General features: G+C 54.7%; 4 protein-coding genes across 4 annotated transcripts; 3 read left to right on the top strand and 1 right to left on the bottom strand.

Moving 5' to 3' along the window:
• The first annotated feature begins 7,929 nt into the window (after positions 1-7,929).
• Positions 7,930-9,554, top strand: TRIREDRAFT_23298 (chorismate synthase). Its single transcript, XM_006968991.1, has 3 exons — positions 7,930-8,058; positions 8,137-8,322; positions 8,412-9,554. Exons 1-3 carry the CDS (start codon positions 8,024-8,026, stop codon positions 9,412-9,414), a joined length of 1,224 nt encoding a protein of 407 aa, XP_006969053.1. The 5' UTR covers positions 7,930-8,023; the 3' UTR covers positions 9,415-9,554.
• Positions 9,555-13,188: 3,634 nt separating this feature from the next.
• Positions 13,189-14,440, top strand: TRIREDRAFT_23297 (uncharacterized protein; the record flags this gene model as incomplete). The annotated part of the gene is made up of 3 exons (XM_006968990.1): positions 13,189-13,593; positions 13,691-13,903; positions 13,966-14,440. The coding sequence occupies exons 1-3, from the start codon at positions 13,430-13,432 to the stop codon at positions 14,438-14,440; spliced, it is 852 nt and encodes a 283-aa protein (XP_006969052.1). The 5' UTR covers positions 13,189-13,429.
• A 1,969-nt stretch (positions 14,441-16,409) lies between these two features.
• Positions 16,410-17,761, top strand: TRIREDRAFT_111604 (uncharacterized protein; the record flags this gene model as incomplete). Its single annotated transcript, XM_006969066.1, has 3 exons — positions 16,410-16,515; positions 16,717-16,890; positions 17,046-17,761. The coding sequence occupies 3 exons, from the start codon at positions 16,410-16,412 to the stop codon at positions 17,759-17,761; spliced, it is 996 nt and encodes a 331-aa protein (XP_006969128.1).
• Positions 17,762-18,458: 697 nt separating this feature from the next.
• On the bottom strand, positions 18,459-20,855 carry TRIREDRAFT_81824 (methylenetetrahydrofolate reductase; the record flags this gene model as incomplete). Its single annotated transcript, XM_006969009.1, has 1 exon — positions 18,459-20,855. One exon carries the CDS (start codon positions 20,853-20,855, stop codon positions 18,831-18,833), a length of 2,025 nt encoding a protein of 674 aa, XP_006969071.1. The 3' UTR covers positions 18,459-18,830.
• Positions 20,856-21,480: the final 625 nt, after the last annotated feature.

The following is a 21,480-nucleotide window of genomic DNA, read 5'->3' as shown; positions in this document are numbered from 1 at the left end:
CCTGCAGCAAGTGAACAGAAGTCGGGGCGGAGTCCAGTTCTGCTTCCGCACACTTTAGCCAAGGGGGGCAGAGACTGTCACTAACTGGTCTACTTGTGAGGTGTCCCTCAGCGGCCTGGGAGATTGTCAGATCCTGAGCCTCTACTCGCACAGGCTCTTGAACTTGATTGCCAATGTCAGGACCGTGCGTGAGTTATCAGAAGATGCTCAACGGGCCCCGGACTTTGGTAGCCTAGCGAGCGACTGGGCGTTTGGCTGAATACCAGGCAGTAAGTAAAAGACAGCTGTCCAAGCTATTATCGACCCGATCTCGTCCGGAGAGTCAAGACGCCAAGCGCGCCAGGGTGCGCCTCGAGAGGCTTTTGTCTCAGAGAGATTGGCCTTGCAGACTCCGGGCCGTTGCTCTGTGCGCTATCGATGCTGGCCTAACATTTGAGTACTAGTATCAGACGAAATCGCGCTTTAGATGCTGCTTCTAGTAGTATGCAGAACGAGGAAAGATCGGGCTCCTCATGCCAGCGTCAACCACTCACTGCTCCAGTTTAGACAGCTGAATGCTTCCCGCTTCCCGACTCGTGCGTGGACATGCACGACTACGAGCACTTGTAGCGCCTGCCCCTACAAGCAAGGCTATTCTGCCCTTGCAGCCCGCGGAATTGGGCGTGTAGACTGCACTTGACGGATTTCCTCTTTGGTCTCGACATGCATGGCCGCGCCTGGGTGCGCGCCCAGCCTCCAAAGGATTGCGGATAGCCAAGTCGTCACGTAATACTTGGACCGACCGAACCGCCCTGCTGGTGCCGTCTCACTGTGTGACCGGTGGGCACAAGGCCGGCCTGGAATCAACCCTGCAGTCGTTTTGAGGGAGGGGGGCCGGAGCGATGAATCGACAGCCGAGACAGACGGACAGCTGAGCACATGCGGCTGCAGCGTGAGTGGCTCGACTGCTCGTGTCGTCGTATCTGGCCGTTGTTTGTCTGTCTACGACCGCCAGCCTCTGGAGATTGGGAAAACCACAAGCTGGTGCTAATCATGTGGGCGAGCGTTGTCAATTCGCAAACAGCTTGCCGTCATCATGCGAGAATGTCACGGAACATCGAGTTTGCCGCACTAGCCGGCAGCTTGGAGCTGATACTACAGGAGCTCCTGCGGATTGAAACAAAGAAGCGTCTATACGAACGAGCGGCAAATACCAACACCACGCAGAGGACAAGGCCGGGCTATTGAGTCATTACGGGGTCAAGCTTGTGTCCTTGGCGGAGGAGCAGGTTCAGGAGAAAACTGCTGCTCCGAGAACGAGGTACGAGTAGTAATAGTAGTATACGGCTAACACCATCTGCCGCTAACTCCCAGTCTAGAATTAAGCATTTTCTTCGGCACTTCGCAGCACAAGTGCCGTTGCCTTGGAACAGCTGAGGCCGTGACGGGGCCGGCGACACACGACAGCCTTCCCAGCACGACGCAGGGCCTTCTGTTTCTCTGCCGTCTGCCGTGAGAGCCATGCTCTGCGGTATATCAACAGAAAGACAACACGACGGACCTGAGTGTGTCTTGGTGAGAACACCGCGTTCGACTTTCAGTACGAAGGGAGTAACTCAGTTGGAAGACTATTACGACAAGGCCTGGGTAGGGAGAGAGAGAGTTGGCACGACGCACAATACGCCCCGGCCCCTCACCAAGACAGGTCAAGACGGAATACAGCCCGCGCGTCAAGCCTCCCGCCTGTCCTGTGCGTCCTTGACCTTGGCGGCGTGATGCTCCGGACACATTCTGCAATACTCGTACTACAAGTGCAGTACAGCTCGTCGCTCCCACCCCCTTCCGACGGACGGGACAAAGTATTCGCAGCTGCAGCAACGCCAATTTCCTTTGTACTTCGTCTTGTGTACGAAATACAGAAACAAATCGTTGCTTGTTTCGACAGTCCAACCCCCCTCCCCCCCTCTCCGCCCACCACACATGGCGCCGGGAAACTTGGCCAGAAAAAGGAAAAAAATGCGCGCCCCCCCCCAAGCCCGTTTTTGATACCACCATCCCTGGCGTTTCCACGTGCATGTCACCAGGATCACGTAAACAGCCGGAATTTGGTATGAATGGCGGGCTGGCCCTGGCGCAACGAGGAGGATCCCTCGTGGCATCCCGGCACGCTGCAGAGAGCGCCTGCTGCACTTGGTCCTGGTGGCTCAGCCCCTCGTCTTCGGGAAGAAGTCAAAAGGGGGGGGGAGAGGGGTTCTAGCAGCAGCGAAGCGGCGGCCCGCGGCAACCCTTTTGGCACCTCGACAAAGAGCTACAGCAGATTGGCGGCGCATCGTGTGGCCTCCAGAGTCACATCGTCGCCGGCCCAATTCCCTATTTCCTTCTCAAGGGTTGCTGCTATGTATCAACCCGTACCGCTACTGGTAGCATCACTGGCTAGTGCCGCTGCAGAACCAACAGTACACGTACTACGACTTGCCCTACACGGCCTGATGCCTCTCTGCCTCCGGTACGCAGTTCATCTGCCGAGCACCCTGCGGCAGACGGCAAAGCTTGCGCACAGAGAGCGAGGCGGGACTGGGGGACAGAGAAAAGCAAGAAGCAAGGAGGCAGGGAAGTTGTTGATGTTCTCCTGCTCCTCTCCTGACTTGGCCTTTCATCAACCAGCTGGCCGTTAGGAACTGGGGCAGCGGCGAGATTGGCACCAAGAGGACACGGTCGTGACATGTTTAGTGCGCCCAAGACCAACACGAAACGAATGATGAGGGGAAAATGCCGCGTGCCTTTCATTGTCCGGCTGCTTCTCTAACGGCAGCGAACGGTTCCGCTGGATGGCACGAACGCTTCAGCCGCGCGCGATCGAAGGGTCCTCTCCCCCCCAAATCCGCCAACCACTTCTGTCCAGTGTCATGTCCTCGGGGGCTGCTATCGAAAAAGGCGAGAAGACAAGATGGAGGTTCGGCGTCCTGACGGCGCTTCTTTGGCCTGGGGGCGTGTTGTTTTCCAGTTTAGTGAGCGGAAGCCTTCTATTTCCCCCTTCGGTGTCCAGAACGAAACAGGCCCTTTTTTAAGGGGCCCACCTGAGAACTGCCCCGGAAAACGGTCTTTGGGGGAAAGGAAGGGGTTTGAGGGGGAAGAAGAAGAGCCATTTAAGAGCAATGCGCGGAACTAGGCTTGGAGGGGGGCTGACGCCGAGCCGAGCGAACGAGAACAGGCCTCGTACTTGTGCGTGCGCGCCACAGATATTCGTACGGGGGGGAACAAGAGGGGCCCTGGGGCGAGATGAGGGCAAAAGAAAGCTGGCTCGTCTGAGATTCCGTCAGGTGTGATTTGATTCTGTTCGGTTCATCCGATACGAAGGTCCAGCTGCTTGCTGACCTGGACCCGGGCTCGTCCTCGTGCGGGCAAGACGAGACGGAGCAATTCCAACTCTGGGCATCCAACAGCAACAAAGCACACAGGATGCGGAGACGCGGGGACAGTGCGGCACGTCTCTCACTCTCGGTTTTTTCCTTTTTTTTTTTTTGTCCACTAGTTGGGGAGTGCCCCCGAAGAAATGGAAGGGCTTCTCGAATGACGGGCAGTGGTGGCCTGTGATCGTGGCCCACGGCCCGCCGCGGCTGAATGGGGTGGTAGTCAGATCCTGACAGGCTTACCCCCCCTGATAGCGCGCGTTCGCTTTTGCTCCTGGGGGGAGGGCGAGCCGGAGAGTGAGAGAAAAGCCGAAGAATTGTGGCGTCGCATCGGTTTGAGAAGAGTGCGCCGATGCAACCTCATGACATGGCAGAGCAGGGATCGCTGGCAGAAGCCAATCTCATCTCTGATGGTCCGTGAATCTGGGCTGATGGTCCATTTTTTTGTCCTCGGTTCTTGCTACCTTGCTTTTGCCGTTCTCATCGCCTCGCAAATCTCGTACGAACCACGGCACTGCTGATCGGTGTTGGGCAGTTTGCTTTGCTTATTCTGTTGCCAAGCTCGGGCGTGAGAAATATCGTGAGGGGCTTTAGTCGACGACCTCCTTGGTCCTCTATCAGCTGCGGTCTTCCTGCCCTCCCTCCCCCCCCCTTTTTTTCCTCATTCGCCCCGTCACAAATCAATCTCATCACATACCCGAGTCCTTTTATCACACGCACACTCATCAATTCGTTACAAGTACGTACTCGAGATTCCCCCTACTCATCACACTCGAATCTCGGCGCTCCAGATGATACCGTTCTCGAAGGGTGTGGCAATGAGATTCCGGGCACACCCCTTTCCACTTTGATTATTTTCATCTTTGTTTGATTTTGGGGGTCCGAATCCCGCCAGCACCGGCATGGCCATGAAGAGGTGTGGGCATCGTCAAGCATCTTCATTGTGATTCGTCTGCCGGCAATGTAACTGGTCATATGCAGCGCTCTGGACTTCTGAGTGCTTCTTGCAGAACAACACTGCAGGGAGAGGCTGTACAGTACGTTTCCGTACATGTTACTCATAGTACATGTACGATGAGAATGATGAGAATAGGCCAGCTCGCCCTCCCTTCTCTTCATCCAACACAAAGTTGAAAGCGGGATTCTTGAGCAGGGGAATCGTGGCTCTAGGGTGGTCTGACTCCCAAGCAAGGGGAGCAGTTGAAGCCAAGCCTCTGTTGACCCCGTCCGGCATGCGCCAAAAAGGTCAAGATCTCACTCAGACTCGCGTTGCAACGAGGATGCATGAGAGGTTGACAGGGCCTGTGGGGTTCTCGTCCAGTGCCGCATTGCTGGATTGAGGAACTTGCGCATACAAATGCTACGGCGATGTATGTAAGACTCAGAAAAGCTTCCGGGGTCTTGGGCTTACTCTGCACTCCTGCGTGCCGTCTGCCCTGTTGCGTCCTTCTTCAACGCGATACTATGCGTCTACTAGTCTCTTTCCCCTGCTGCCCTCATCCCTTGTCCCGGTTCCAAGGGTCTCTCCCCATCTCGGGTGCTTTTTTTCTTCTATTCTCTCTCAGTGTTTACATCGTCATTGGACCCGGTTGGTCGGGCATGTCCCAAGGCGGTGATGAAAGCTCGCCGAAGCTGCTGCTGCTGCTGCTGCTGTTAACCCTTCTCCGCCTCCTGGCCTGTAGGTGTGACTCTGCGTGATTGGGGCGGATCGCTGCTGGAGAGGAACTCTTTTTGCCTATGGCCTGGCTTGGCTGGCTATTCGTTCGCTACCGCCACTCAAGAATAATGACAGGCCCGGTAAATACGTGCGCCGCGCCCACGGGGGAAGGATTGTAAGTTGGCAACAGAATTGTACTCGTACAGATGCCGGAAGGATCTGACAGCTCCAGTCGGCTGATTCCTACGACAGGACTTGGAGCCGAGAGTATGTCCGTGAAGGAGGGTGCCAAAACCACATCTGACTGCTGTCGAGAGCAGCAACGAGTGGTTCTGTATCTTTGCCTTTGCCTCTTCGCCTTGGTGATTCGTGGTGGTGTTTCAGGTGAGTAGGTAGCTGAGCACTGCTGTGTGCTTTGGAACAGTTTGACCGTGGCATGCTCCTTTGCCTGTCCCCCCCTGGGTCGCGTTGCCAGTCTCTTTGACCCTTCCTTGTTGTATGCAGGCCTTTTGGATCACGTATGTCGGGCTTTCTAGGTATTCGGAGCGGGCCATTTGGTCCGACATTTCTCATATTATTGTTGAACTGCCTGGCCATTTCATGGTTGCTTGGGGCAAGCACATCGTGTTTGTGTGGTTTCTGTATAAGAACCAGGAGTGAGATGTCAACGCTTCTTCCTGAAAGTGCAAAGGGCGAATGACCTAACCTAGCCTACTGAACCTTGATGGGAGCATGTTCCCTGCTTGCTTCTGTAGAGGAGGGTGGAGGCTGGATTCAGGTTCAATCCGTCGACTGTCGAACGATGGATCAACTATTATATCAGCCGACGGTAATTTTTGTTGTTGGTTTTTGGTGTGCTTGCTTGGGTTCTTCTCCCGCGCGGTTACCCTATACACGGACATCCGCTCTTTGGTTCGAGATGGATTGTATCAAGTATTTCGGAGGATTTTAGGAAAGTGGTCTGACGAATATCTGCAGATGAAGCTTGCGGTCAAGACGAGGTCCGAGTTGGGGACTATTTCGCGACGACAGCCGTCTCGGAGACAGAGAGAAGAAATGGTCGTGCAAATCGTTCAACGAAAGGCTCCTGGGGAGACAAGATGCACCACTCGACGGCTTCAATACACAACTGCCCCGTGGAATATCACTCAGGACGAGGAGAATGTTGATCCGTTTCGATGCTGTTTGACAGCCGGCCTCGGACTTGTTTCATCCATCTCGAGACGTTTCCATGGAACTGGACCAGCTCGCTGACCTGGCATTGCATTCAACCGCTATGCACAAGCAGGATGTTGGCTTGTTGCGAGCAAAGGCCGAGGCATTAGGGAATCCTGCCATGAATCCTGCCTAGCCCTCGGTCACAATACTATAGTACCATAACGGCCAGGGGTGGCACACATGGCTTCCATGCGTGGCCGTCAAGGAAGAAGCCCTTCCATTCCTCCAGGGGAACCTTCTAGCCGGCATACTACGTGCACGTGGCTACCCTCCTGATGAATCCAAGACGAGACAGAGAGGAGGCCTCTTTCAAAGGATTCATGTCCCCCTCACTTTCTTGGTGGAGCGAAGGATCTGATCGGTGCATGCTTCTTAGTAGTAGGTACGCGCTGGGGAGGGTGTACTACAACAACTCTGGTCTGGGGGGTTACGGAAGATCAAGGCGGGGACAATCTTTGTCTTTTGTTTGAAGCCTTGCGTTTTTCTGCTTGACGATGCACAGATTGGACTCGGGCAAACCGGGGTGCCAGCTGCTGCACCCTCCTGGCTGAAAGAAAAAGCTGAGCTTTGCCCTGTCGAAGGTCTCGGACCTGTGATGTGGTGGTGTTAAGAGTATGGACTTCAAAATGAGGGGGGGGGGGGGCGTTACATTAAATGGCTCCGAGGAACAAGGCATATGACGGGAAGATACTCCGCACATCAAGGCAAAGCCTCGTCATCTACCAGTTGTTCAAAGCTGTGTCACACCGGAGAAAAAGAAAGGAAGAAAGAAGTTGTGTAGGTGAAGCGAGCACGGCAATCCCTGATGTCCTGCGCAGCCACCACCGGCTTGGGAGGACAGAACAGGACGATTCGATTCGTTCTTGCCAGGATCGCCGTGGCGCCAAACGCTGCTGGAGGGATGTGAGCATCTGATCGATGTGTATTGACGGGAGCGAGTTTGGGGCGAAACATGTCATCTATATGGCATCACCATGAAGGCCAGGCGAATCTGCCGGCAACGACGCGCTCAAGGGGTAATGAATTGAACGAGTGAGTGGCTGCTATGAACAAGGATGCTGCAGCCTCAAGTGGCTCCTCCCAATGGAGAAGAAGAAGTTTTCCACCAAATAGCCCTTGGATTTGAGCGAGATGGTGAAAAGGCATCAAGTGCCGGGTTGGTCTATACCTACAGCGCGTGCCTGATAGGTATTTTCTTGACGTTCTTCGAGAAGCATTATTCCAGCTCATCTGTGCTCCTGCTGGTACGGTGATGAAGACGAATGCTCTCAATGAATGAATCTGGATAGAACAAAGAATGGACCAACGAAGAAGATGGGCAATTCTCACCTCTTGCGCGAACTGTCAAGTCGAAGCCCCTGTAGTGATGCGTTTATGCTGAAGTGTGTGGGTTAGAATGTGAGTTTCGCCCGTTGTTATACTCCGTACCCTGCTAGAAGATCGGTACTACCTAGTACTATGATCGCATGCCGATTTTCTATGTACTATGATGAGTGTACTGCTGACTTGATTGGCTGCAGTCTCACCCCACCTTGTATTACTTGCATGTGCCTTATCGGCGTTCAAGACTGGAGATTAGTCACCACTAAAGAAAAGTATCTTTGCGACATCGCTACAGTCCTCCGACTCCGACGTCTCGCTCTGACTCTGACCCATTCCGACCTCTTCTCTTACCTCAAACCAATTCAATTCACCCAGTGGGCATACAGAAAAGACAGAGTGTGATAGAGAGTTACAGAGAGAGAGTGAGAGAAACACCATGTCGACGTTTGGCCACTACTTTCGCGTGACGACGTGAGTGTGCTCCCCCTCCACCAAAACTGCGAGGAACGCAAAGAACTGACCTCCATCGTCTCTCTCTCGCACACACAGCGCCGGCGAGTCTCACGGCAGGACCGTCTCCTGCATCATCGAGAACTGCCCGCCGGGCCTGGCCCTCGACGAGTCCGACATCCAGCCGCAGCTCAACCGCCGGCGCCCGGGCCAGTCGGCCATCACCACCCCGCGCGACGAGAAGGACCGCGTGACGATAGGATCTGGATGCGAGTTTGGGCGCACGTGTGACAACCCCCCCCCCCCCCCCCCTCTTTGCCAGGAAAGTCATGATGTTTGCACAGGCTGCTAATACCTTAGGGGATCTTGCACAGATTGGGCACACCCATACTCCTGACCGTGCCCAACGAGGACCAGCGTCCTCACGACTACGGCTCCAAGACCATCGACCTCTACCCGCGCCCCTCCCACGCCGACTGGACTTACCTTGAAAAGTATGGCATCAAGGCCTCCTCCGGCGGCGGCCGGAGCAGCGCCCGCGAGACCATTGCCCGCGTCGCCGCCGGCGCTGTTGCCGAAAAGTGGCTGCGCGAGGCCTATGGCATCGAGATTGTTGCCTTTGTCTCCTCGGTTGGCAACATCAAGCTCTTTGAGGACCGGCCTGTAACTGATGGCGACGATGTCGATTCCCTCAGTAGCCACCCCAAGTTCCTCGAGCTTGTTGACTCTTTGACTCGGGAAAAGGTAGACGAATTCCTTCCCGTGCGCTGCCCTGATGCTGCCGTTGCGAAGCGTATGGAGGACAAGATTGCCGAGCTCCGCGATCAACACGACTCCATTGGTGGTACCGTGACCTGTATTATTCGCGGCTGCCCCTCCGGCCTCGGCGAGCCCTGCTTTGATAAGCTTGAGGCTCTCCTCGCCCACGCCATGATGTCTATCCCTGCTACCAAGGGCTTTGAGATTGGCTCTGGCTTCCGCGGCGCTGAGATGCGCGGATCCCGCCACAACGACCCCTTTGTGTCTGCCGCCGCCGCCGACGAGGCGACGCCGAGCGCTGGCGCTGGCATTCCTCCCTCCCGCCTGCAGACCAAGACGAACCACTCCGGCGGCATCCAGGGCGGCATCTCCAACGGCATGCCCATCTTCTTCCGCATTGCGTTCAAGCCCCCCGCCACAATCTCCCAGGACCAGACGACTGCTCGCTACGACGCTTCGGGCGAGGGCGTCCTGGCCGCCAAGGGCCGTCACGACCCTAATGTTGTACCTCGCGCGGTTCCCATCGTCGAGGCCATGGCCGCTCTGACTATTGCCGACGCCCTTATGGCGCAGCACGCGAGGCAGATGGGCATCAAGATCGCCGCAGCTCGACGGTAGTACAGTTCGGAGTCCGAGGGCTCAATCTACTACGAGTGAGCGTGGGCATGAAGGGGGAAAACACCAGCAGTATATAGAAACGGCCAGGATCAAAATGCTTGCAAATATCCAGAGCGTTAGGAGAATACATCATTCATTAGACTTTGGGTCTGTCCACGTTCTGTCCTTGCCTGATGTGAAATCGAAAGAAATGCCTTCAGGCCCGAGCCGAAGGGACGGGCCTACACTTGGTATAGCGATGGTGATTGCCATAGTACTGTTCTGTTCTTCCTCTCCCTACCTACCAAGTCCCTGCGCACGACCAGGAGCAGTCATTCGACGGCGAGTGGCACACCATTGCGCCGGTGGCAGGGAGCCGGGAGATGTTTGAGGCCTTCGGACGTCCCCGTCAGCGACGATGAGAGAGTCCAGCCGTGCGAGGAAGACATAACAGACAGTGCTAGATGGTGAAAGATCAAGCGTCGGCGCGCATGTCCGGTGTTGGAATCAAGCCTGTTGGCCGCATCCGAAGTGCTGTAGCTGTACGTAGACGACAGCCTCCACAGCTCTATGCGACGGACCTCGGCAAAACAGCATCCAAGGCAGATAGGTAGCTGAAGTCCAGGTCCACAGACAAACAGCCCAGTGCCGATATTGAAGGGCTGCTGGTCGCGTGAAAACATGGGCATATCATGCTGCGGCACACACCAGTGCAACGTCATTGACGCAGCTCGACTTCAGCCCTTCCTTGAAGTATCGTTGCCACCACCTCGTGATTGGGCTTCTTCAACTGCCTGGATCTTTTGTTCAGGCTGGGTTGCTCCTCGCATATGTCGGCGCAATCCTTCAGGCTCCATTGGTTGAGCCACTCGACCCCAGGTGTGGCACCTTGTGAACAACAACGGGGGTATGCTTCATTGTTGGTAGGCCGTGGTGTGGCACTACTGAACAAAACGCGGAACGTCCCAGCCGCCCCATGATCTGGCGAGACCCAAGTTTAGAGTGGTGGCGATTCGAATCCCTGTCAAGGCGCCCTGGGCTTCTGAATGGCGGAAAATCCGACAGTTCTTCGATTCCTTGAAAGTCGAGGCTTTTCCCAATTCATGTCTTGCAAGTTGCTAAAGTCTGCGTCGGATGGCCTTCAACCGGTGACAGATCATAATGAGCCCCAGTATGCTCATTTGCTGGGCTCAAAACTAGGATTGCTTAGTGTCTGGCCTCGATGGGGGGGAGGAAAACGTTCATCCTAGCGTGAAGGACGTCTACTCGATGGGTGTTGTGACCAGCTGATGTTGTCGCACCAATATGGAGAGATTTCGTGCATTGAGCGAGTGCCGGCTCACACCAGAAGCCGGCATGAGCATTTTATGCATACCGACAGATCGTCCGCCATTTGATCAGCGGCTCCTTAGCGAAGCCTCTTGCAGAGAGCTGAGTGGTATTGTGACAATGACGACGAGGATGCGGCTTTGTAAATGTACTCCGGGGTCTGGATATCCTCTGTTCAGCACGCCACCAGGATGCAGAAATCCGCCAAAGTATCATCATATGACGCCCGGGCTTCGCAGTTGAGACCCAATCCGTCGAAGTCGGATATGCGCCAAATACACTGGAGTGCGCTGAGAGCAATGAGAAAAGCCGAGTCTGAGTGAGATGTCCAGGGACTTGCTGTAGAGACGCCCGTACTCCGCTGAGGGAAACTCTGCCTCTGCTTGTTATCAGCCGGAAACGTATGGCGAATTTCGACGCTCTTATGGGCATTTTGATTTCATCATCACGCCCACAGCCTGGGAAACGATCATTGAATCTCGCCTCTGGCCTTGAAATTAGTAGGATGAGTCAAGGAATGGCAGTCTCAACAGACTGGTCAATGTTCAGCTCGTTCGCCCTCGCGGTCTGTCTCACCAGGGCTGCCATCGTCTCCTTTTGCCTGCGAATTGATAGCGACGAGGCTGAGTTAGCAGGAAAGGCAAGCGCCAGAGTTAAGGAGTGTGCACTGGCTTCCAAATGCCCGTTTGCCTTGTGGTGCCTTCAGTCTTATGCCATTCTCAGCCGATAGTCTTCCGCCCCTTTGACGTAAAGGGAACAACAGTGTCGACCAGTCTCTCAAGGCTGATGAATCATCCTGCCGCTGCCATTCCAATCTGATTGTTGCAAGGTTAATGCTTCTGCGCTGGCCTTTCAGTGCCGCCTCTTTCCATAGACCAGACCACCACCACCTGAAGGCCAAGAAACTCAGGGGCATTCGTGTGATAATCCTCATGCCTGACGCGTCAACCCTCTTGTGGCATGCTCCCTTCAATGGCCTTCGAAAATCAACATGGGGGCCGTACTGCCGTGGTGTAGAGAGATGGACCGAGCCACGTCATACAGGCTGCCTCAAGTGGCATTCGATATTTGAGAGGTTTATTTGGGAGGCGATGGCTGGCGGTATATGGATGAGTGTTGATGAGGCCACTTGCAGCATGATGCCAGGATAACAGCCGCTCATCCAATGAAGCCCGGGTTGCATTTGTAAACCGAGATGCTGGGTGACTATTGGGCTCCCAGGGGTCGTAGAAGAGAAGGTTGACGTTCGAGGGCTCGAGGGCAGCAATACCCAGCTGCGGATACCGATCCTGTGACTGTCCAACTGTACCAGCTTCGACGGAAGAAGCCAGAAAACGAATGACTTATCGCCGATTTCCAGACATGCTGTCAGGCTATTGGGAGGAAGTTCAATAACATAACGAGACGGGATGACTCTCCTTCGGCAGCTACATCAGACTTGTTGCCTTGTCTCGAGTAGTGGAAGACGGTCGGCTGAACGCAATTGAGAACGGTAGCAAGGATCCGGAGGCTTGCCATGTGATGACTGACCGCCGGCGCTTCTGGCGTCTCCAGCTAGGGAATATCTACATAGCGAATTAGTGAGCTGGTTGGATGGAGATGCGCTGGTTCTGGGCGGGTGAGTATACTACTTCGAGTCATCAAAAGCCAGGACAGCACGTCGTGCTGCGAAAGGCAGATATGGCTCGCTCAACCCTCAATCGTCTGCTCTCAAGACGTAGCAAGATGGATTCATGCTCGAGAGTCATCCGTCTCGCGGAACCGACATCGAACGAGGCTGGTTTGTTAAGAACATCATTCACAGGTCGTTGGCAGTTGGTCGGGCGATTCTGGCTCTGTGGGAAAGGGAGCAAGCAGGTGAATGGAAGAGAGAGGCATCTCGAAGTGCAGTAGACGTAGACATGAAGACAAGAGTCAAGTACGGAAGGCGGTGTCTCGTGACTTGAGACATTGCATCGAGGGGAGCGGAAGGGGAAGATTAGAAGTCCCGAGTTGTACCTTGCGTACCTACATTGACCCGCGATGTCACTAAGGTAAGTGAGGTAAGGAGGTATCTACAACGGCGGATAAGAGGGTTTGAGGTACTACTATATGTGCTTGTAAGGCTGGATGTATCGAAGCGGTGTTGCTGCTACGGGGATAGTACATCTACTAGAGAAAGCTTGTGCAAAAGGCTGGCGAATCAGCGTCGAAGCCCAGAACATCAGTCCCAAGGGCTCTGCTAGGTAATCAAAGCCGATAAAGCAGTACCTGGTCACTCTACCCATATCGAGCATACATCCAAAGTACCTCCTTAGCGCCGATCCGATGCAGTCATCTGTGGCCCTGTTCCCCTGGAACGACGCCCCGAATCCATCGAGTCCATCTCCAACCAATTTTAAACTTTGGCTCTCGTTCTTTTACCGCTTCCGCTTTCATTCTCCTCAGCCGCCTCTCTCTCGGCTTCGTCTTTGCACATGAATAACTGCATGTCTGCATCTTTAATGTTTGGCAATTTTTAATTCTCTTTCCTCTCCTCTTCCGCCGCCGCAAAAGGAAGCGCAGGCTATCATTCCTTTATATCCGTCTTGCTCCTGTGCTGCTGCTTTTGCCGTCTCGTCTCCTACTTCTTGGATATCCAGTCCGCTCTACTCCGAGATCACAACGACGTAAACAAAACCTATCGAAATCCTGTTCAATCGCAGTCGACGACTCTGAATCCGCTGCAATGAGCTTCCTTGCGACTTGCGTGGGCTACCTCACGCCAATCTTCATCATACTCTCGCCCATCCTCTCCTATGGCGACCAGGCGGTCTCGATGCACCGCAAGAAGACGAGCGCGGGCTTCTCTCTCGACATACCCTTGATCATGCTCATCGCATCTCTCTTCAGGTATTTTTTGCCTTCTTGCTTGCTTTTGCTTCAGATGGCCATGGACTCTGCTGGCCGGCAGATCCGGGACACGGCTGACGCAGAAGTGGACAATTAGGATCTTCTACTGGCCCGGCGCACGATTCGATCCGAGCTTGTTGTTACAATCCCTCATCATGGTGGGGATGCAAATCGCCCTTCTCAAGATTGCTCTCGATCACCGACCGTCTCCGTCGAACAAGGGGGGAGAGGCCGGACTGCCGTTTGCCGCTCCAGAAGGTCTCTTCGCCCAAAGGCCGTACAACTTCTGGCAGTGGAGGTCTCCCAAGCCGTGAGTCTCGCCATGGGAAGGTCTAGCTCTAACAGTTGTTGGAAAACTAATGCCGCGATCAGGTACTGGCAATTCATCCTCTACCTCTTCCTGGGCCTGCTCGCTGGCGAGATTGTCATGTCCAGCATAACGCCTGGCTTCTATCCCACATATTCCGTGCTGGTCGGATACATTGGCCTAGGCGTCGAAGCCACGCTCCCGATCCCGCAGATTCTCGCCAATCTGCAGTCCCGGTCCTGCAAGGGCTTCCGGGTGTCCGTCCTCGCAAGCTGGCTTGGAGGCGACGCCATGAAGCTGTTTTGGTTCTTCACGGCCACGAGCGAGATCCCGCTGGCATTCAAGATCTGCGGCATCTTCCAGGCTGTGTGCGACTGCTTCCTCGGGATTCAGTACCTGATGTTTGGCTCGGGCGAAAACACCGTCAAGGAACATCCGCTGCAAGACGTTTCAGCCCACGAAACCGGAGCGCAGCCGCAGAGCCGGAGCATGACGCCTACGCGCCGGTCAGCTCCGTTTAGCGACTACGAGAGGAAATAAAGGCCCCGGTTGGCATGGATGATGGGATGCTTTGGATGCAGTCGAACTTGGGTACACTAGACTAATGTTAATGACTTTCATGGTTGATACACGCTGATAGACGGGTCGTTTGATGACTTTGCTTGCTTTGCCCTGTTCCTGCATAGACTTGGCTTTGAACAACTGGAGATTTGGGGGTTTGGGTGTATTGTATGTAGAGTCGCTGGTCGTTGGTAAGGTATGTGAGCGCTGCGGTGTAGGTATTGCTACTTGATTTGCGTTAAGAAATGATAAGGCGGTACCATGATGGAGGGACTCGAGTTGAGAGCCACAATGCGCACAATGGGCACATTGATGCCGACTATCACGGGAATCAAGGCAAGGGTAGTAGATCATTTGAATCGGCCTTGTTTTTGCCGCCCAATCGCGACTCTACGATTGAGAGCCGTCAATGCGATGGCGGCCCCAAAGTCGCGCCTTATGCGCTCTGCACCACATGTAAGAGAAGACTCCCAGCCCCCCGACTTTCTCATCGCCTCTGGCAAGGGAAAACCTGGCGCATTCATTCAACGGCCAGGGTACATTCAGTATACATACCTTACATACGAAGCGCGCCCATTGAGGTACCTTGGCTTTATGAAGCTGCAAGAGTTGATGGCTTTATGATTGTACAAGGATCATAATTATACACGTTTTGTCTGGTTTCTTCTGATTCGCAATTGGGGCTGCTGAGGACGGGCTCAATCAAACGCGGTGAGAGAGACAAGGGCGGGAATCGTCAAGATACACCCCAAACGGCCGCCATTCACTTGTTTCCCGCTGCTTCACTGGCATTTCTCTATCGTATAAGGAGAAGTAGGTGCTGCATACCTTAGGTATAATCCCTCTCGTATAGCATTACTTTGGGCTGTGTATCTCTCACATTGACGCGGATAATGCTGACTGATGCCTGTCAGGATCACCAGAGGTCGATTGCTCTCTTACATACAGATACATCACGAGTGGCCTCTTCAGCACAAGCCATCATCAATCTACTGAGAGCTTTCAGAGAATCATTTACGAGATCCTCTGCTTATTTGCGTACCAGTAAGTGTAAGGTCACGAGTTGACTTGTTGAGTCTATATTGTAGTGCCTCTACCTACTCTGGCGCCTCCTCAGCTACCTTTACATGAGCGTACAGACGCTGACTGCCATATACAGGAACCATTCAGTCCTTATCACGATACTACCATATAGCCCGAGGCCCATCCGGACAGACCGGACCATCATTGTCAGAGGCTGTAGCAACTGGAGGGTGTTGAGAAACCTACAGCAGTACGTCTTTTCGAGCAACGTCTCATATACGCTGCCTCTCTTCGATATCACGTCTCAGGTTATCTACGCCTCCATCTCCTCGCCAAGCTCTTAACCTGTTGATCTCTTATACCCCGTCATTCTTCTTCTTCGTCATCTTCGCCGTACTCCCCTTGGCGCCTCATCAGTCCTGCTGAGTTTCCCACACACTGCCGGCGCCCTCATCAGCTCACCTCTGGCTTGACAGTCCATGCCAGCTGGCAGCACTCTTCCTACATCCCCTCCCCCCCGACCAGGTTCACCTGCAAGTCACCTCGCCCATTGCCCTCTCGTCACCCTCTTTTCAGAGTCCGGCGCAAGTCAGGTGACTGCTCTGCATGATTAAACAGCTCTTCCGCCTTGCCTCTTCTCAAAACTCTTCTTTTTCTTTTCACACACCCGCCCGCGCAAAGGTTTCTCAGCTTTGCAGATATCCGCGCACTCGACCTTTGCCTTTACCTTCTCTGCTTCTGTCCATTCTCAACATTGGAATTATTTCCTTTGGGCAGCCTCGTCCGCTTCACGAGATATTCAGTCAACGAATATCACCTCGATCCTTTTCCATCAACTTGCAGTCCGTCGACTTGATTACACATCGCCTCTCCTGGCTGCTGATACTGACCTTTGGCCTCGTCAGAACAAAGAAACACCACCACCATGCCTGCAGCAAGCACCAAGGCAAACTACAAGACCTACGAGGCTCAAGCCCGTATGGTTCGCGCCATCGTTGCTGCTCATCCCGAGGTCAAATGGAACTACAAAGGTACGCAATGTTTCTCACTTTAGTTTCTTTATCGTGGCATTCTTGATCATCTCCTTATGTTCACTCACCCGCCTCCATCTCATGGTTGCATTTCTGCCATCTGCTGGGAAGCCTCCTCGCGTGGTCTCTCTCTCTCTCTCTCTTCAAGCCCTTCTCATCTCATGTCATTTTATTGGGGCGAAGGTTGACTCTTCGTCCCAGAAATTGCCGCCTGCTATGGATCCGACATGAGTGAGCACGCTCTGAACCACCGATTCCGTCGCCTGAGGGCGCAGGCCGTCATCGTTCGCGAGGGTCGCAAAGAGGGCTTCGATATGAAGGACATGATTCCGGATGGAGACCTCCCAGTCACCCAAGAAGCTGTGGAAAAGAACAGTATGCCTTGAACATTGGGCCTTTTACCCCTTGATCTTTCCTCAACTCCCATCCTCCCCTTCCTCATCGCTATGCCCATCAAGCAGCTGCCGTTCCCCTTAGACCTCGTAAACCATGCGGTCGTCCGAGAATGGAGCTAACCCATGTCTCAACAGATATTGCCAAATACTTTGGAGAGTCCACGCCGGACGGCATAGGATTCCAGTTCCGTGGCATCAAGAAAGACGCCGAGACGCTCCGCAAGGTCGAGAGCGAGGGCGGCGACGTCGCCAACTGCCTCAGCCTCGGCACAGCCCGCGGCAGCAGCAGCGTCATGTCCACCCCGTCCAAGCCAACCGCCTTCCGCTCCACTGGCAGCCGCAGCGGCACCGGCACCGGCCGCAAGCGCGCCCGCAAGACGGACATGATCAAGCGCTCCGAGTCGGACGAGGAGGACGACGACGACGTCCTCGACGGCCACAACTGGAGCGAGCACGAGGACACGCCGACCAAGAAGCCCAGGACGGGAGCTGGAGCCTTCCCGGGCCAGAGGACCGGGACTCCCTCTCGCCGAGCCGCCGCCAGGGCCAACGCTACGATCGCTGAAGTCTCCGCGCTGCTCGACAATAGCGACTCTCAGCCCGAGATGGAGGCTTCTTCCTCTTCCGCCGCCGCCAGCCAGCCTACTACTACCACGACCAGCGCCTCCTTCGCCCCGCGAGACGCGTCGCCCGAGCCGCCATCCTACGACCGCTTTGGCACCAGGCCCATCATTGGCGTGAATACCGGACCCCCGGCGGTGGCTAGCTACCATTCCATTTCTCACTATGGTTCTGGCTCGCAGCCCTTTTCCGGGTCGGTCTATGACGATCTGGGTGATGGTGAGATTTAGGGGGGGGGGTGGTCTTGGAAGAAGATTTCCCTACGTCCACGCTCTGCTCTTACCAAGAGCACTGCTCGGATTCACTTGTCGGGAGCATTCCCCTTATGGTCCGACGACGTCTACAGAAGACATGTTGAAAACGAAAAAAAAAAAAAAAAAATGAAAGTACTGATAAGGTGAACCATGTTCACCATGGATCTGGTGGATATTCAAGGACAGGCAGGTATCGGCCATCTATCACGCATGCACGGCGTTGGAGGAGGAAAATGGAAACATTGCTCTTGTTGACTCTTTATTTTTCTTTTCTTTTTCCCTTATCTCTCATTTCAAGTTTATCTATTCCACCCAAGACTTGCCCCTTATTGACTTTATTCACATGGCCTATATTCCCCCTTGCGCCTTTGCCTATTTCTTTCTTCATGACTGGTATCTCTTTTCTCAACAACACATCTGGCCCCTTTTATAAGTACCTACATTTGCTTTCATTGCAGGGTCAGGGCTTCGTCATTTCATTTACTTCTCTCGGTATCTGAAGGAGCAATTAGTGAGATGGCTTGGAGTTGAGAGACAACAAGTTTTCTCTCCTCATGCAGTGCTCGCTTACTTTACTGAGAGGGAACGTCTCAAGAAAGGGTGACGAGAGGAATGGTAGGAAAGGGGATCGGGGTTATTTCAGATCTTCACGCGCAGTAATCTAGGCCCAACTGTTCGGAAATATATATCATGAAATCGGATGAATAGGGGCCCCAGTGAACCGTATTGTGTGTGTCTGTAAACCCATCCCAGAATCACCAGCTTGAAGAGCAGACATGCCCGGTAATGTTGAATCACGCGTGTCTTGGCTATCTCCTCCTAGTCTGTTCTTGTTCCGTGTGTCCAAAACGAGTATGATATGATGCTTTTGTAGATCTCGTCCCTTATATCCTCCAATGAACAAGTGGATCTACAACCCCCTATCAACCTCATCTCTGATTTAACACCGTATAATGCTTTTCGTGGTATTCGTCCCTTCTTGCAACCGCCAACGCCTTACTCCTTACCTTCCTTCAAAGCATCCCCAACAAACTTCATCTGCACCTTACTCGATCAACAACCTCCACAGAGCATCCGTATCCACATAGTCATGGTGGATAATGTTCACGAGCCAGTAGTCCTCCCGGATTCCATCCAACAGCTTCTGGCTGTCCGAGCCCCGTCCGTACACCTTGGCCCACTCGGCCCAGATGCCAAACGCCTCCTCGCTCCAGGCGCGGAAACTGACCTCCTCGATAATGGTCGGCGTGACAATCTCCTTGCCCGGGAAGACTCCCCACGTCACGGCGTTTGTGCTCTCGCTGCCACCGGCTCGAGCCGAGCCGCCGGTGTAGTCCGAGGAGACGAAGTCGCCCTTTGCGTTGGTGGCGTAGAAGCACACCACCTCCTCGACCTCGGCAGAGGTGAGCTTGTCGTAGAGAATCTTCCAGTCCGCCGACGGGAGGAAGAACTCGACAAAGGACTTTTGGAAGACGAATCCTGAAGCCGGTCCCCAGCCGAACGTGGGGTCTGACGAGGGCAAGCCGTTGACGGCGGGCTGAGAGGCAACGGTCCACCAGCCCTTTCTGTTCAAAGCCTCAAGCTTGTCCTTGATGATGGAGGACTCGGGCAGCAGGTCCTCTTCGCTCCACGGGATGGCGGATATCTCGCCTCGAATGTGTCGCACAAAGATGTCGTTGATGTCGCTGGCCACCTTGGGATAGCCCCAAAGACGGACGGCCTGTGTGACGGACATGTGGAGACTGACGCCGTAGCCGTCAATCTCTCCGTACGCAGGCGAGCGGGCATCGCCAAAGCGGCCGTTGGGGAAGTCGTCCCATGTTGCCTCACGTCCAAGAGCGCCCTCGCCCTCGGAAATGGCCAGTGTGTTGGCACGAGTGTTGACGCTTCCGGCGGGAATGCCCGCCTCTGTGCTTGAGGCTTCCCATTCGGGGTGCGTGGCCGCTCTGCCGACAATGACTCGGTTGTGGGGGTCGGAGCCGACAGAAGACTGTCTCCTGGCCGTACGCGTGTGGCTAGGCGCGCGAGGGGGGACGTTGCCATTGACGCTGATCTTTGGTATCATCCTTTGCACTGCCGCCACCGCCGGGGATTCATCGGCGATGGCTTCCTCCTCGTCGGGAATGTCAGGGATCAGCTTGGTCCTCTCGAGGATAAAGGAGACGGATTTCTCCAGATTGAGCGTGTAGAAATGAAAGCCCTTGGGGCCGGGAGTCCTGCTCTTGATCTCTCGAATCTGCTCCACCAACTCGCTGAGGATATCCACTCCGACCATCTTGACCTTCTCATCGTCCCCCTTGACGGCGTTGAGGCGGTCCATGATGGCGTCCGGCATCTTTGCATGGCTCAGCTTCGTCGTCCTCTTGATCATCGCATAGCTCTGGATCGGCATCAGGCCGGGCAGGATGGGTATCGTCTTGAAGGCGCCGCTAGGGTGGTTCCTCAGTGTCGTTTCGAACTTTTCGTAGGCCTCGATATCGAAGAAGAGCTGCGTCATGATAAAGTCCGCTCCAGCCTGAACTTTGTCGACAAGGTACGGCAGGTCGTGTTCGAAGCTCTGGCCCTCGGGGTGGCTGCCGTCGCCGTGGCCCTCGGGATACGCGGCGACTCCAATGCAAAAGTAGCTGCCGTACTTCTTGCGGATATACTTGACGAGGTCGATGGCCCATGTAAACTCCTCCGAGGCTTCAGTCGGCTCGTCGGCGTCTCGGTACTCGGCGCGAGGCGGGTCTCCCCTCAGGGCCAGAATGTTGCGGATGCCCAGCGCTCTCGCGTCGTCCAGCGCCTGGTCAATCAGTGCCTGGCTCATGTTGGTGCATGTCAGGTGCAGGCAGGTCGTGAGGCCAAGCTCGCGCTGGCACAGCTCGGCAAGCTCGAGTGACTTTTGCGCTGTTGAGCCGCCGGCTCCCCAGGTGACGTTGACGAACAGAGGCCGCAGAGCCCTCTCCATTCGCTGCAGACGGACACGCAGGTTGGAGAAGCCCATCTGCGTCTTGGGAGGGAAGAACTCTAGAGAAAAGTACTCTGCGTCCGCCGGCAGCGCCGCAATCTTGTCGGTGATTCTGTCCATCTTTGCGATGTTGTGGTCGGCCTGGATCGATGTCGTTTTGCTGAGGAACTCCTGAGGTCGGTTCGAGAGCGAATATGAACACGGTTATACAACAACAAAGCTTCGGGATTCGAGAATTGAGGAGTTGGATCGATGGTCGTCGTCCTTGTCGAGCGCGTGACCGAATTTCTAACCGATGCTACGTTCGATGACGGCTCGATGGGGAGGTCCTGGTGAGAGTCTTCTTCTTAACGTCTGTTTGCCGGTCGGATCGCAGCAGCCGATTCCCGTTTGCAGTCCCCGATAGAGCTGCGAAGTGTCGCTGATTCAGCCAATTGAAATGCAATTCGATGCCCTGCAAGGCTCTGAGATGATGGCAAGCAAAGGTATCAGAAGCCCAGAGATTGGCGTCGGTTGACTCGCTGGCGAGACGATTCGGCGTGACAATAATACAGTATGAACAGGAGCAGAAAGTTTTGCGATGCCGCTGTCGCAAGCTGGCGGGGCAGCTGTCGGCACTGAGAGGCGGCTCGATGGCGGGGTTGCCCAGTCACGTCTGGTCAAGTCCGTTGTCGCTGGCGCCTCAGGGTTCGTTATCGCTATCGCGCTGGGCAACGCTCAACTATGACGCACGGGTCGACACCCG

The sequence above is a fragment of the Trichoderma reesei genome, assembly GCF_000167675.1.
Source record: "Trichoderma reesei QM6a unplaced genomic scaffold TRIREscaffold_28, whole genome shotgun sequence".
NCBI classification, from domain to species: Eukaryota; Fungi; Ascomycota; class Sordariomycetes; order Hypocreales; family Hypocreaceae; genus Trichoderma; species Trichoderma reesei.
This window is presented reverse-complemented; position numbering and strand designations above follow the sequence as displayed.

What these genes read in the sequence shown, in the direction of transcription:
- TRIREDRAFT_23298 (XM_006968991.1), top strand. Translation starts at nt 8,024, where the DNA reads ATGTCGACGTTTGGCCACTACTTTCGCGTGACGAC. An exon ending in CACTACTTTCGCGTGACGAC is followed by an intron (nt 8,059 to 8,136) that starts GTGAGTGTGCTC and finishes TCGCACACACAG; the next exon opens with CGCCGGCGAGTCTCACGGCA. An exon ending in GGATGCGAGTTTGGGCGCAC is followed by an intron (nt 8,323 to 8,411) that starts GTGTGACAACCC and finishes GATCTTGCACAG; the next exon opens with ATTGGGCACACCCATACTCC.